At 38.3% G+C, this 16,990-nt stretch overlaps 1 protein-coding gene across 1 annotated transcript; it reads right to left on the bottom strand.

The window, feature by feature from the left end:
• Positions 1 to 2,615: 2,615 nt before the first annotated feature.
• txndc12 (thioredoxin domain containing 12 (endoplasmic reticulum)) lies at positions 2,616 to 16,966 on the bottom strand. The gene is made up of 7 exons (XM_043699199.2): positions 16,801 to 16,966; positions 16,277 to 16,337; positions 10,700 to 10,752; positions 10,475 to 10,548; positions 9,395 to 9,464; positions 8,073 to 8,156; positions 2,616 to 5,651 (listed from the first exon to the last, which is right to left on the bottom strand). Exons 1-7 carry the CDS (start codon positions 16,949 to 16,951, stop codon positions 5,572 to 5,574), a joined length of 573 nt encoding a protein of 190 aa, XP_043555134.2. The 5' UTR covers positions 16,952 to 16,966; the 3' UTR covers positions 2,616 to 5,571.
• Between the last annotated feature and the right edge of the window lie 24 nt (positions 16,967 to 16,990).

Raw genomic sequence — 16,990 nt, 5'->3', positions numbered from 1 at the left:
GTTTTTATAAATGACTTGGATGAAAAAGTGGAAGGGTGGAGTAGTAAGTTTGCCAATGACACAAAGGTCAGTGGTGTTGTAGATAGTGTTGAGAGCTGTTGCAGGCGACAAGACATTACATCGACAGGATGCAGAGCTGGGCTGAGAAGTGGGAGATGGAGTTCAAGCTGGATAAATGTGAAGTAATTCATTTTGGAAGGTCGAATTTGAATGCTGAATACAGGGTCAAAAACAGGATTCTTGGCAATGTGGAGGAACAGTGGAATTTTGGGGATGACGTATATAGATCCCTCAAAGTCGCCACCCAAGTTAATAGGGTAGTTAAGAAAGCGCATGGTGTTTTGGCTTTCATTAATGGGGGATTGAGTTTAAGAGCCACAAGGCTTTGCTGCAGCTCTATGAAACCCTGGATAGACCACACTTGGAAAATTGTGTTTAGTTCTGGTCACCTCATTATAGTAAGGATGTAGAGGCTTTAGAGAGGGTGCAGAGGAGATTTACCAGGATGCTGCCTGGATTGGAGGGCTTGTCTTATGAGGAGAGGTTGAGTGAGCTAGGGTTTTTACACTGTAGAGAAGAAGGAAGAGAGGTGACTTGAAAGAAGTGTACAAGGTAATGAAAGGCATAGATAAAGTAGCTAGCCAGACGTTTCCACAGGACAGAAATGGCTGTTACAAGTGTTCATAACTTTAAGATGATTGGAGGAAGGTATAGGGGAGATCTCAGACGTTGATTCTTTACGCAGAGAGTGGTGGGTGCATGGAATGCACTGCCAGTGGTGGTAATAGACTTAGAGACATTAAGGACATTTAGGCGACTGCTGGACAAGCACATGGACAACAGTAAATCGAGAGGTGTGTAGGTAAGGTTGATCTAAGATTAAGACAAATGCTTGGCACAACACCGTAGGCCAAAGGGCCTGTACTGTGTTGTACTGTTCTATGTTCTAATATTTGCACCACACAAGGCTTGGCAATGACCATCTGAAAAAGAGAATCTAATCTTCTACCCTTGAAATTCAGTGGCATTACCACTGCTGAATCCCCCACTCTTAACATTTTTAGGATTACTGTTGACCAGTAACTGAATTGACCCAGTCTTATAAATACTGAGGCTACAAGAGGACATCAGCGAATGGGAATTCTAACATCAGTAATTTCTGATTCTCCATAGTCCGGCCACCATTTACGAGGCATATATCAAGAATGTAATGGAATATTGACCACTTAATCTAGATGGATACAGCTCCAACAACATTCAAGACGTTCAATACCATTCGGGAAAAAGGACCCTACTTGATTAGCACCCCATTCACTAACATATATTTATTCATTTCACCACTGACGCATGTTGGCAGCAGTGTGTAGTATTCATGAAATGAACTGCAGCAATTCACTCAAACTCCTTCAACAGCATCCTCCAAATTTACAAATTTTACAACTTATATGTTTCTAACGTTTTGTAAAAAAAACTTCCTCACAGTTTATATTCTCAGCTTTGCATCAACAGCAAGTTTTATGCATTACCCAACAACTCTTCAGCTATGCCATTAATAAAGATTGTAAAATACTGTAGCTGGGACCTCAGCATGGATTTTTGCAGCATCGCCAAGGTATGTTCCAAGACGGAACAGCCTGTTTCCATTCACAATCTAGGCTAGATGTTTAACTTAGGTGAGGTATATGAGGGCTGACAACAACTTCGGTATTGCACACTAGCAACGGTTGGGGTCTTGGAGGTAAAAATTTGAAAATTCGTGGGAAAAAAACATGGAATAACATTCAAATTGAAAATCAGCTTACTTTTCTAAAGCTTTAAATTAAAAAATCATTTGGTGCACACTGTTTTCCTAATATTTACAAGTTGGGAAATTGTTTAATGTACGATGGCTTTGTGTAGCTGTTTAGTTACTTGTACAAAAAAAATGTTTCTGCAAGATTCAAATTCTTAATATTTCTGTCAATTGTTCTCAAAATATTTTAGTGCTGTGCAATTTGGAGTGTGTGGGTCACTAAATGTTCGTGCTTTTTTCCACAACTGACTGGATGGACAGATACGGTGGCTCAGTGGTTAGCACTGCTGCCTCACAGCACCAGAGACTGAGGCTCAATTCCCACCTTGGGCAACTGTCTGTTTGGAGTTTGCACATTCTCCTCTGGTGTCTGCTCCGGATTCCTCCCACAGTCCAAAGATGTGCAGGTTAGGTGAATTGGCCATGCTAAATTACCCATAGTGTTGGGGGAATGGGTCTGGGTGGGTTGCTCTTCAGAGGATTGGTGTGGACTTGTTGGGGTGAAGGGCCTGTTTCCACACTCTAGGGAACCTAATCTAATCAAAGTGAGGACAAACAAGCGTAAAAAAAGCTTTTCTGTTCTCTCCAAGTTCCACTGTTAAACAGTCAATCTTAACACAACCAATATTACATAATCTGGGCCTGTACTACTGTCAACAGTGTGTTGAATTCAAAGCTTAGAAAGGGCAAGCTCCAATATTAACTGCAATTCATAGCTTTCATGTTGAGTACTGAGGCTACTGGATACAAGTGTAAACCTCATCATAAAGAGTGGGTAGATTCATAGAATTCTACCTGTATGCATTGATAATAAACAATCAGATAACTATCCCAAATTTTTTAATTTTATATTTTTTCCATTCCACATGATGTATCAAAAATACATAGAGAAAACATTTAGTTGAATTCCAATTAATTTTCTGCATTACAGTGTACCACTAAAGTAAAAGCTAAGGAATTACATTTCACACAGACCAAGAGAGTTTTGATTTGTCTGATCTGATCTCATTTGTCTCAAGAACAATACAAAAGATGCATAAAATTTTAAATAGCTTATAAATACAGAAATTACACTGATTCTTTTTGATTAGACTTCAATTCCACGTTTATAATTCATTATAGTAGCTCTCCTCCAAAGTCTTCAGATACGGACACAACATGGTTCTGTTGACAGACCACGTGTGGGCATTCTTGGATAAGACCCCACTACAGAATCCAAAAAGCTAAAATTCTATTAGAAATTTTGAAACTTTCTACTTTATAAATAACCATGATTAAACATGCCCATTAAACATAAAGCTCATTCTAGCTAAAGAAACAGAAAACATTTTTTCAGACTACTATCAGCTGGAGCTGCATGAAGAAACGTAAAATGCAAAAGTAGCATGAAAATTATCACAAATATTTATGGTTTGAATCAATATCTGTTGTCACACATCCCAGCTCGTCACTTTCATAGAAATTCCCAGCTATTCAGAATTCCCACACCACTGGATAAATTCAGGTAATGATATTAGGAAGTCTTCTCGTTGCCAGAATACATCAACACAACACCTATGGAAAAATCATGGCTCAGTGGTTAGCACTGCTACCTCACAGCACCAGGGACCCGGGTTCGATCCCAGACTTGGGTGACTGTCTGTGTGGAATTAGTACATTTTCCCCATGTCTGCATGGCTTCCTCTCACAGTCCAAAGATGTGCAGATTAGGTGGATTGGCTATGGGATGCATCTGGGTGCCATGCTCTTATAGAGGGTCAGAATGGGCTGAATGACTTTGATAGATAGATAGATAGCTTACAGTGTGGAAACAGGCCCTTTGACCCAACTAGTCCTCACCGACCCTCCGAAGAGTAACCCACCCAGACCCATTTCCCTCTGACTAATGCACCAAACACAATGGCCAATTCACCTGACCTGTACATCTTTGGACTGTGGGAGGAAACCGGAGCACCCGCAAGAAACCCACGCAGACACAGGGAGAACAGGCAAACTCCACACAGACAGTCGCCTACGGCTGGAATTGAACCTGGGATCCTGGTGCTGTGAGGCAGCAGTGCTAACCACTGAGCCAGTTTCCCACACTGTAGGGATTTTGTAATTATTTTAAATTTCAGAGATGTAAAGAATTAAAGTGAGGAAAATATTAAAAACATAACCCCTCAACTCCATAAATTACTAGAATCTGAAATTCTTCTTTATTTTAGTAAAAGAATTGCCCTAGTTAAAGTGTTGTTGGAAAGTTAGAAACCATCACTGTTCAGAGTGGAGACTAAGGTCCTAGCAGTATTATTGGACTCATGTCTTCCTTTCCTTCACTGCTGACACACATCAAGAATTCACCAATGCTCATTTCTTCCCCTTGTCATGTCTGTCATCCCTTCCTGAAGGGCTTATGCCCAAAATGTCGATTCTCCTGCTCCTCAGATGCTGCTGACCTGCTGTACTTTTCCAGCACCACACTCCCGATTGTTATCCATTAAGTTTCCTCTCTGCTGGGATGTTAGACCAAAGGATTCCCCTATGCTGCCAAAATCAAGGGTCCAACACCAGTACAGCCAAATCCTTTAGTGTGTAAAAAAAGGCTGATGGAAGACTTTAAAAAGCAGAATATTAAGTGTTTTTAAAATTAAAAACACAAAAACATAATTACAAGCATTGTGGCTCTACAAGAATGGATGGTCGAATTGAAAATCACATTTGCACACGATTTTTTAAATTAGATTAGATTACTTACAGTGTGGAAACAGGCCCTTCGGCCCAACAAGTCCACACGCCCCGCCGAAGCGCAACCCACCCATACCCCTAAATTTACTCTTTACCTAACACTAGGGGCAATTTAGCATAGCCAATTCACCTGACCTGCACATCTTTGGATTGTGGGAGGAAACCGGAGCACCCGGAGGAAACCCACGGAGACACGGGGAGAACGTGCAAACTCCACACAGTCAGTCGCCTGAGGCCGGAATTGAACCCGGGTCTCTGGCGCTGTGAGGCAGCAGTGCTAACCACTGTGCCACCGTGCCACCCACCAATGAACCATTAAGATACAGAAGTCAGAGTCACCATCTAAGTATCAACTGACATGTAGGTTCAATTTCTCACATGGTGAGTTGAACAAAAGTCACTTTCACGAAATGGGAGAGAAATGTTTGCAGACCTTTCTCAAGCTATTCAAGTGAAATTCCCCAAATAGGTTGGTTGAGGAACAAATTGATAACCTGTGTCGAGGTCATTTTAGCCTGGAGGAAAGGTAGCAGATATCCATAACAAATACATGATACCCTCTAACAAATATTCTAACAAGAATTTTTTTTTGTATCCAGGATTGATTATTTTTGAGTACCAATCATTTGTGTGTTGCTCAAATAAAATTGTTCCACTTAACAAATTATTTAGAATGTCACCTAATTCTGCAACCCACATGGAGCATCCATTTCATGACTGATGACAATTTACAGTCAAATGTAAAATATAAATGGGTACCTGAGTGGCTAAAAATAGTTGCCCAATAGGGGAACCAGAGACAGAAATTAATGCCTTTTAAAATAATGCAATTTATTTAACATTAGTAAGCCATCCAATAACAGTGCAGATGTGATTTCCCAAAGATGACAGTGCTTTATGATATATTTCTGGATTTATTCAGGAAGTTTAAAAAAAATTAGTTAATACACAAAATTTAACAGTGAAACAATACAGAGTGAATCAGCAAATGGCTTCAGACAAGGCTCTGAAGCACTCTCGTCAAAAATATAAGATGCTAGTGTTTAGTCAATTTAAAATTCATCTGAATATCGATGTTTTGTAGCTATATCACCAGTCAGCTTTTCTTGGGCTTCTTTCATGGCAAGCACCACTACATATAAAAGCAGAGAAGAGATGATAGGTGAACACAAATCAAAAAAGAGACAAAAATTGGCAACTTTGGTCTATTTTGAAAAGTCCTCAAATGAGTTACATTTATTTTTAAATTATGAAAATCCTAAAATATCTTATGCATGCTACCAGTCAAATCTGATGAAAATTATCAGTTCATCAGCTATTAGAATTACATGGACTTTTGGAAGTTCCATGGAAGTTTTGGAAGCTTTTAAAGGGCAGTTAAATTTGAAAGGTTAATTTGTTTATTGTTTATAAACAATTAATTTAAATTATCATCTTTTTCATCTTCTTGGCTTATCCCTCTGGAAGAATGATCATTACGGCAGATCAACGTGCAACGTTTCAAAGGGAGGGTTAACAAGCTATTTCACTGCATACAGCATCACACAGCAATGTACCTTTAATTTATTCATGGGATATGGGCACTGCTGTTTCATCATTTGTTGCCCTTGAACTTATTGGTTCTCTGGGCCAGTTCAGAGTACATTAAAAGTCAACAACATTGCTGTGGTGTGGAGGCACAAGTATGCCAAGCCTGGTAGGGACAGCAGTTTTCCTCCTCAGAAGGACATTAGTGAACCAGGTGAGTTTTTAATAAAAATTAAGTGTCTTTGGCCTGAACATTAGACTTTTAGTTCCAGATTTTTACTGAATTCAAACTCTGCCTACTATCACAGTGGGATTTGAACCAGAGTCCCCAGAACATTACCCTGGGTCTCTAGTTTTTTTTAAAATCCAGTGACAATAAGACTACGCCATCCTCTTTCTCCCCTCCAATTTCAGATGTTCACATCTATGCACATTCTAGAAGGTGAGCCCTAATCAAGAGTTGGAACTCCTGGATAATTTTATTTGCACAGCTTTAAACTTCTTCTCCCATCCTCGTTGAAACTATTAACTTACCACTGATCATGATCAAGGCAATTTTTTAAAAAGCTGATTCATTGGTTTTGGGATTGCTGGTTAAGTCAGCCTTTATTGCCTATCCCCAACTGCCCAGAAGTCGGCAGAGGTAAATTGCCTCTGCATCAACAACATCCATGTGGTGCATTTGCCAACTAGACAACTGGGATGTTTTACGTGGATCCTTTGACATTTCATCATATATAAACCAACTTCTGAAAATAAAACTGTCGTCAAACCCAGGGAGGACAAAATTCTCTGGAGTAACCAACAATCTTGAATAATTCTATCAGTAGCATGTGACCGTCTCTTTCAAGACTCCTGTACAGCCATCCTATAACTTACATGCTAGAGCACATACCTAGCTTGATGTGACTCTCCCTTCCTATGGGAAGTACTCGACTACTATTCAGCCACTCATAATTTGGTACATGAACCAATCTGGAGCCCAACCAGAAGATAACCTCAGGCAGTGACTAATTTTGTTGGCCAGTCCCAAATGTTAAACATCTTTTAAATCAATCATTCAGTAGCATAGAGGACAGCAAAAAGTCCTAGATGGCTCATGGTATGATGACAGAGTTAATCTGTTTTCATTAGGACCAGATAATTCATGATCTAATGAAAATCTCAACTATTTCAGTTGCCACCAAATATTTATTTTATCATGAGTTTCACCTATCTTCACCACAAACGTAGTACTGCTACATTGTTGATTGTAGGTGTACAGGTTGCTGAATTTTATTCTGTATACTGTATATGTACAGATGTAAAATTACATATTTGAATTAAAAGAAAGAGAATGTTCAAAGTGGCCATATATTACCCTATTCCTCAAGAAAAAAGCAATGACATACCTTCCAAAAAAAATTAATAGTAAACAAATACATTATTAATAAATAGGGCTGGTGATGGCTTAGCGGTATTTTCACTGGACTGTTAAACCAGAGACACATAAGTTTTGGGCACCTGTATTTGAATTCTGCCTTGGCAAATGATGGAATCTGAATTCAATAAAATTCTGGAATTAAGATTCTAATGAGGACCATAAATCCACTGTTGATTGTCAGAAAAACCCATCTGGTTCATGAATTTCCTTTAGAGAAGGAAACTGTCATCTTTTCCTGCATGTAACTCCAGAACCACAGAAATGCAGTTGACTGGGCAATAAATGCAGGCCTAGCCAGTGACACTCACATTCTGTGAATGCATAAATAAAGAAAAAGATAAATAAACAAACAAAAAGTTTAGTCACAAAGTTTACCACTCAACAATTAAGACATCAAATCTTTCCCTAGAATCGCTTCTGCCTTCCCAAACAAAGCCAGCACAAGTAGCAAGCTAGGAGAAGTTTGCAAATTTCCTTGACTACTGTCCCAGGTTGAATGCATGACCAATTAATTAAACAATCACCAAAAATCAAGGGATGAGCATAAAGGAAGAAAGAAAATGTTTCTGTGAATATACATCTGAACTTTAGCAACGTACTCACCTTGGTCAGCAGAACTGTAGAAATATTTGTATTTGGGATTTCCATTTTGATTAATGATCTCTGGATGAACTTCACCACTGGGATCTACAATGTAACCAATAATAACACAAAATTAAAAAAGAGACAAAATTTAGCATTAGTTAATTATCAACAGGCCAATAACTAAAGTTACTTGCTAGAATTTGATTACTATAACTTTTACTCTTTAAAAGAAAGGAATATTTCATCTGTCCCACTTGCCTGTAATTATTTGTCCCATTTATATTGATAAATGAATGTCATGTTTAAATATCTTATCTGTTTAATAATTAGCTCCAATGACTATCTGATATTATGGAAACAAAGCCGAACATAATTTGATAAATTTTATTCATGACTTCTCATTTTTAAAAAGTTGATTTATGTTTACTATGGAGACATTAATCATAAATTTCCAAATATGCGTTTTGCTCAAACTCCTAAAGCTCCACTGACAGCATAATAGGATTATCTTCATCACATGGAGGAGCAATAATTAAAAACAAAGACTCATCCCCATTTTTTCAATGGCAATCATGAGTACGCAATAAGTTATTGTTTTGATAAGGATTCTCATATCTCCATAATAAGTAAGAAAAATATTAGTCATGATAGAGTCATCCAAATGAATCTTCCTTGTACATGTGCATAGAAATTATAAGTCTACAAGATTTCGGAGAGAAGTTGGAATGCACTGGTCATGAAGACAGTGGAAGTAAACGGCAATAATTTCAAAAGGAAATTGGATAGACACTTGAGACATGTAAACCTACAGAGCTGCCAGAATTGAACAGGGGAAAGGGGCTGATGTGACTTATTTTCCAAAAAACCATATGTATGTGATGGGCCAAATGACCTTCTTTTATGCCATAATGACACAAAAAACGCTATAAAATTAACATTGGAAAACATGCAAAAAAATTTGTATTAAAAAGGCTGAACTTTAGACTCAAGTACTAGTCAACACTGTTATCATCTCTTTTAAATTTAACAATCAAGTCCACCAACATCACAAAATTCAGTAGTGCAGTAATTAAGTCAAGAAAGTTGGTTCATAATAAGTTTTATTTTCTACATATGCAAGTAGTAATTGTCGGCCTAAAACTGACACATAATTCCACACAGTATTATAAATCGTAAAAGTTTAGAACTGCAAGGAATACACACAAATCTTGACAAACCCCCATCTCCACCTCCGAAGTCCTCACTTCAACTGTGCTACTGCAGAGAGATGGGAGAAAGTGAGGACTGCAGATGCTGGAGATCTGCCAAGCTGAGTCCTTAAATTACACTTTTTTTCTTACCCAAGAATAGGATCCTAGGTATGTAGTCTCCATCTGGCCTAAAGACTGAATCACTTGGCTCCTCCTCATCCTATAAAAGCAGAAAAGAACATTCTCTTTTTTTCACTTTTCAATATTAAATAACACATTATTTTAACCTCATACAATATTGTGAAAACAGATTGAGAAGAACTTTGCATTAAGTTTGATCCTCTTACAAGGCAAGTGATCTATAAAGTTCTAGAGGAGGGTTACAAAAATAATTCCCTTCTCAAATTATCTTCACAACTCAGGCTTAAAGACTGGCTCTATTGGCTTTAGGAATGCTGAAATTGGTTGAGAAATAATTGTAAAAGGCCTAGATTATGTTCCCATTGATATATAGGAGAGTACAACAGGTGACAGGTAGGTATGCATGGGCTATATATTAGGCAGTCTTTAGCTCACCTATGGAACAAGTTGTTGGCATATGGAGCGAATGCCTTTTCCTTACATACTCTCAAAGAAAAAGAGCTGGTTAATTTCTGACTTGATATCACACTTGATTAAAAAAATGTGCAACTAACAAGTGGTATAAACATTTCCTCAACCAGTTTTGATTGCTCAAGGTCAGAGAATCATAGAATCCCTATAATGTGGAAGCAGGCCATTTGGCCCATCAAGTCCACACCGACCATCCGAAGAGCAGCCCACCAATTCCCTACCCTATCCTTGTAAGACTGCATTTTCCACATCTCTGGAGTGCAGGAAGAGACCAGAGCATCCAAAGGAAACCCATGGAGGTTCAGGGACAATGTGCAAACTCTACATAGTTGCCCAAGGTTGGAATTGAACCCAGGTCGCTGTGCTATGAGGCAGCAATGCTAACCACTGAGGCACCATGCCACCCCTCTATCTTTTTTCACATATGGCATTTTCTAAATAGTATTTTTCAGATTCTTTTTGAAAACTCTCTCCCTGATTGTTAAATAGCAGCTGCTTGATAGTGGATATCTAATTTGGATGCTTCAGGTATCGTGGCATTAATCAGGCTGTTTTGTAGGATTGGATAATGTTTACCAGTCCATCTTTTACACCTGGCTAAGAGATAGATATTCCTACCTCTATATTCACCATGACAAAGTTATGAGCCATTTCTGAGATTTCCTTAGAATCAGCAAACTTTGGTTTCAGCGCTATTAGAAAAAGAAGTGAAAAGAAATTCCACCCATCAACAATTGCAAGGAATTTAATAGCATCCAAAATATTTGTCCATTTATTTGGCTTATTCTTGAAGAAGCAAATAAAATTTTAAATCTTAATCAGATTCTAAACATCGGAACCTACCTTTACATGCACCACACCAGCTTTTGTGTATAATCAACATCAATGGTAAGCCACTAAAAATGAAACAGTAGTCTTTTAAATGTTTTGTTGAATAAATATTTTGTGACTAATCAGCTGAATGGCTACTTTCTCATATGAATATCAAGCTGAAATCAACTTTGCAACCACTGTTGCTTTATTCACAGATAGACAGTAGATATTGTTACTACAAGATGCTATTTATCAGGTACTAATCTGGACACAAAACCACTGGCAAACTATTCTGTCTGCTCAATGGCCAGTCAGATACAGAGAAAAATACACAAACCTTCTTTGAATTGTCACTGAATAAGGATCAGTATCGGGAACATGGTTAATTCTTCTCTCCCAATCTACAGCACCAAGGTCAACTGTAAACTCAGTTAAAAATCAAGTAGCTCAGCAAAGTTCAGAAATTGAACGTTCTATCATTTTTTTGTAGGATTCAGTTATACACTACCTTTACTAGTTGAATTCATTGAAGGACCTCATGGCTAGTACTTTAATTATCTAAATACCAGATGCCAGACCAGTGATAAGAAATACATTATAGGAAGTACATTAGATGATGAGAAAAGGCTGGATATCTCACAGCTATTCATGCCACACAGACTGTATCACAAGTGAGATGATGTGTCCTGGCATGCAGTTTTATTTATATGTGGAAAATTGCACAAGTACGTCCTGTACACAAAAAGCAGGGCAAATCCAACACAGCCAAATACCGCGACATCAATCTACTCTCCATCATTAATAAAGTGATGGAAGGTGTCACATCAACAGCGCTGTCAAGTAGTACTTGCTTAGCAATAATCTGTTCACTGACACTCAGTTTGGGTTCCACCAGGGCCACTTAGATCCTGACCTCATTAAAGCCTTGGTTCAAAAAGGGACAAAAAAACTAAATTCCAGAGGTGAGGTGAATGTGCCTGTCCTGGATATCAAAGCCACATTTGACGGAGTCTAGTTCAAGGAACTCTTACAAAAAAGTTGAGTCAATGGGTTTCAGAGGGGATATTCCTATACTGGTTGGAGTCACACCTGGTATAAGGAAATTAGTTGTGGTGGTTGGAGTCAGTTACCTCAGAGTAGTGTCCTTAGCCCAACCATATTCAGCTGCTTCATCAATGACCTTCCCTCCATTATAAGGAGAGAAATGTTCATTAATGACTGCACAATGTTCAGCACATTGCTTTCAAAAGGAAGTGCTAGTCTATGCCCAAATGCAGCAAGATCTGGACAATATTCAGGCTTGCACTGAAAATGGCATTAATATTCATACAAGTGTCAGGCAATGACCATCTCAAACAAGAGAATCTAACTATCTTCCTTTCACATTCAAAGGCAACACTACCATTGATTCCTCCCATTATTAACATCCAATGATTACTATTCACCTGAAATTGAGCAAGACTAGACATATAAACACTGTGGCTACAAGGTCAGAGGCTAAGAATCTTGTAGTAAGGAACTCACCTTGTGACTCCCCAAAGCCTGTCCACCATCTGCAAGGTACAAGTCAAAAAAGTGTGATGGAATACTCCCCATATGCCTGAATGAGTGCAGCTCCAACAACACAAGAAGCTTGACATCATTCAGGAATACGCAGTCCACTTGATTAGCACTACATCCACAAGCATCCATTCCCTCCATCACAAGGACTCAGTAGCAGCAAGTTGCCCCATTTACAACTTGAATTGCAGAAATTTACCAAGGTTCCTTTGACAGCATCTTCCAAACCTATATTCACCATCTCGAATGTCAGTGGCAGTAGATATATAACACCACCATGTGGTGAAAGCTCCCCTCCAAGCTGCTCATCATCCAGATTTGGAAGTATATCGTTGTTTCTTCAATAATGCTGGGTCAAAATCCTGGAACTCCATCTCCAAAGTACAGTCAGCTCTGATAGAATGTAATACCTTAGTTTTCATGCGATATCATGTTAAGAAAATCACGCAATAGCCACACCACTGAAACTAATAGGGCCTGAATTGCATTATAGCCAATTTGCATTGAACAAACGGGCATTATAGCAGAACTAACTGTACTGTGGGTGTACCTATACCAATTAGACTGCAGCAGTTAAAACACAGCTTACCACATACTTCAAGGGCAACGAAGAAAGGGCAATAAATGCTGGCCCAGCCAGTGACGTCCACATCCCAATGACTGAAGTGAATTATAAAAGTAATTTAGAAAGGCAGTTATGTCATTCCTGAAGAAGGGCTTTTGCCCGAAATGTTAATTCTCCTTCTAAGCAGCCTGACCTGCTGTGCTTTTCCAGCAACACGCTCTCAACTCTAATCTCCAGTCCTCCCTTTCACCTACCTATATAGGTCAAAAGGTCAACTTGAAAATAATGCTCTTTTATTTATTTTCTCCTACTCCCAAGCAAAAATATAAAGCTACAACAAAAAACATGTAAGGCAATGCATTACAGTAAGGCTGCAATTGTGGTGTCACAGAATGTTAAAACTGAGATTCATACGTTCCGTTGGCAACTAGCAGCTGAACCAGCCAAACCAGGTAAGTTATGGATTTAAACTCTAGCCTGTTCAGTCTATCTGTCCACTCAAATATACCAGCTGAATTCCCCTCTCTGGAACACTACCATTTGCATGGATGACCCACAGACTGTCAATGGTTTGCAAAAAACTGCTCAGTTATCTTTACATACAGACAAATAGTCCACTGCCATTCATAATTGTAGCTTAAACACAGGAAGTAACTTTTTGGAACTGGTATGCAGAGCACATGCAAGAACTGTAATCTACCAAAGAATTAATATTTTCAGGTAAAGAAAGAAAAAGGAGAGAGGAGAAAACTGGTGAGAAAAAAAAATAAATTTTACTCATTAGTTCCTGCAAAATGTTCCAATTATAGTCAAGATTATTGTAATAGGGATGTTATGATCCCTGACATTTATGGAAAATCTCTAGACATACTCTTAGTAACTTGATACACAGCTAGCAACTGTGTGCATCATAGCAGCAAAGTTTTTAAAGAGTTCTTTGACACCGACTCAATCTTCACTCCTTTGTTCATAGACATTGAAAACTACATTTGCTGAACCAATGCTGCATGACTATGGGAACTCTGCTACTCATTGTAGGTATGGATTAGTTTCTCTATCTCCTTCTGTAATTCTGACAACTGTTAGAATTAAATTATAGTAATTTCTTCATTAAGACTTAGTGTGATAAGATGCTATTTGTTCCATCAATCACTATATTGGCTTCCAGTCTGCAAGGCACTAATTTTAAATCCTCATCCTGATTTCCAATTCCTTCTGTGACCTACTCCCTGCCTGTTTCTAATCTTCTTCATCCGTACAAGCCTTCAAGATCTCTGTGCTCCCTCTTGGGCATTCCAGATTCACGTTGCTCTGCCATTGGCTGCCAAGGCTTCAGCTGTATAGGGCCCCCAAGTTCTGACCTGTTTCTCCATTCATCTTTCCTTCTTTCAGCTCTCCTTAAACCTACCGCTGTCTAGATAACTTGGACCATGGTTCGTTATCAAAAAGGTTTTGTTAAAATTGGCATCACTCTTCTTAACCATTATGAAATATCTTACCACATGTATGAATGTGATATATAAATGCAGGTATAATTATAAATTAATTATTTTAAAAAGTGTGCTATTTTGCGATGATATCTTCTAATTTAGTTTCCTAATCTATTTTTAAAATTCATTCATGGGATAAGGGTATCACTGACCATGGCAGCATTTATTGCCCATCCCTAATTGCTCAGAGGGTAGTTGAGAGTCAACCACATTACTGTGGATCTGGACTCGCATATAAGCCAGACCAGATGAGGATGGCAGATTTAGGGTGGCACGGTGGCACAGTGGTTAGCACTGCTGCCTCACAGCGCCAGAGACCCGGGTTCAATTCCCGCCTTAGGCGACTGTCTGTGTGGAGTTTGCACATTCTCCCCGTGTCTGCGTGGGTTTCCTCCGGGTGCTCCGGTTTCCTCCCACAGTCCAAAAATATGCAGGTCAGGTGAATTGGCCATGCTAAATTGCCCGTAGTGTTAGGTATGGGGTAAATGTAGGGGTATGGGTGGGTTGCCCTTCGGTGGGTCGGTGTGGACTTGTTGGGCCGAAGGGCCTGTTTCCACACTGTAAGTAATCTAATCTAAAAAAAAAAAAAAAATTTCTTGAACAACAATAGTGATCAAGGTGGATTTTTCTGACAATTTCATAGTGGAATTATGGTCATCATTAGACTCTTAATTCCAGATTTTTATTGAATTCAAATTCCACCATTTGCGAACCAGAGTCCCCAGAACATTACCTGGGTCTCTAGATTAACAAACAATACCACTGGGCTGTCACCTCGCCTATACTGCAAGGTCACCTATCATATTTATGTATTATGCTTTGTTGAGGTCAAAACATCTAAATCAGTCAAATTCTTGAACACAAAAGAAATTGAGTCATCTTGACAAGTTCCTTTACAAAAAGATAATTGAATAAACCTGTTTTATTGCACAATAATAGCTTTAAATTCCCCATTCCATAGCTAATTCCTTGATACACTGGTCTAATTTTTGAACACATTCTATGGATTCATCATCACTTTTACTGTAAATTTAATTTGTCCAAACAAGATTAAACTTCCACAATGACCATTACATTACTCTTTATACAGGCACTGCTAATTTCCAAACTTTTCTTTGTCTGTACAAACAATTACTGTTTTAGAGTTGATAAACATTGTTTTCTGCATATTGTCTATTAGCTCAAACTGAACGGAGGGGGAGGAGAGGGAGAGAAATTAGAAAAAAGAAAAAAAGTTTAAAAACTAAACCTCAAACACAAAAGCTCAGAGGCTGATATTGTAAACATCTAATTGTTAACTGTCAGTGTCAGAATATTTGGCAGTATTTAAAGCTAATCAAGCTGTTTATGATAGTACTGAGACTAAAATGCACAAATAGAGCAACTTTATTTAAACTCAATATATTTGCATATGGCACAGTGCACCATGGACAGCTATATCTGAATTTCTGTATTTAACTCCATATCTGCACTTGCCTGAGGTTGCTGTCTGATGTGTACATAAATGGTAGTAAATGTCAACAATCTCACAGACTTTCACAGTTCTTAGAATAAATTTGCTTGTTGCAACTGTTGCTGTATGAGTGTAAAATGTTTCCTTTTGGAAAGGTAAATACTGACATCTTGTGGCAACATACCTGCATAAAAGAGCTATTTAAAACTGCAGGAAATAATGCTTTGACATAAAATAACCAGTCCTACTGTTTGCAACTCTTCCCAAAACTAGACTACATTACTAAACTCATACATCTAAATGTTCTATAAATTTGACAATGAGTCAAACCTAAAGACAGTGTTCTGACAGATAAATTACATCTGACTATGTTTTATTTCAGAATTACATTTTTATAAAATTACATTAAGACATACTGTCAAATTATGCTCTATGATATTCCAGGAGGAAGATCAATTGCCAACTAACTAAACAAAGTTTAAAATCACAAATTCCAATTCCCAACCTGAACAGGAAGCTTACACTTAAACTTTACATACCTGGCTTCTGCTTCTTTTTTTCCATCATCCAGTGTTCTCCAATGAATGTGATCTCCAAAGCCTGAAAAAGGTGGCCATTCTTATGAATTGTCATCTCTGACAAGCTGTTAGAAGCAAACTTCAGGACCCAAAACCTTATGCAATGTTATTTTAATTTCTCAATTCGATGGGATCGAATCACTTAAACTTGATTGGTATTCATTATACACACTACTGGTTCGCGAAAAGATTGTGTTTCTCATTGGCAATTCTTTAGGGTGTGGGACACTGGAAGACAAAATGGAGATTAAGTAAACTATTTGCTCTTTATAGATACACTGGACTTGATATATATTAGATCTTTTCCATTTCCGATCAACTACAAGAAAATAGAAGCATTATAGACCAGAATGACTGATCGAATGCAAGAAAGAATGAGAGGAAATGAATTAGACATAGCCACACGAATTTTTGAGGTTTCCACAGTTTTCAGGCAAACGAGATCAAAGCCACAATTTAAATAAAACAAATATAAATCAACCCACCTCTTCCTAGACTTTCACTCCCATACGTTTGGGAGCAAATCAGAAGAATGCAAAAGACGATGAGATACAAGAATATTTGCCGCTTCATGATCAGATCTGACCCTCTCACTTGCAAGTCAAAGAAGCCAGAAACACAGAGGAAGTGACGCATCAGAATGCCATGTAACCCTTTCTGGACTGTAATATTAAA

This window comes from Chiloscyllium plagiosum, unplaced genomic scaffold (genome assembly GCF_037043375.1).
Source record: "Chiloscyllium plagiosum isolate Xiang-an unplaced genomic scaffold, Cpla_swu_hap1 HiC_scaffold_9, whole genome shotgun sequence".
Lineage (NCBI taxonomy): Eukaryota > Metazoa > Chordata > Chondrichthyes > Orectolobiformes > Hemiscylliidae > Chiloscyllium > Chiloscyllium plagiosum.
Note: the sequence above shows the minus strand (reverse complement) of the source record. Positions and strands in the feature narration are given on the sequence as shown.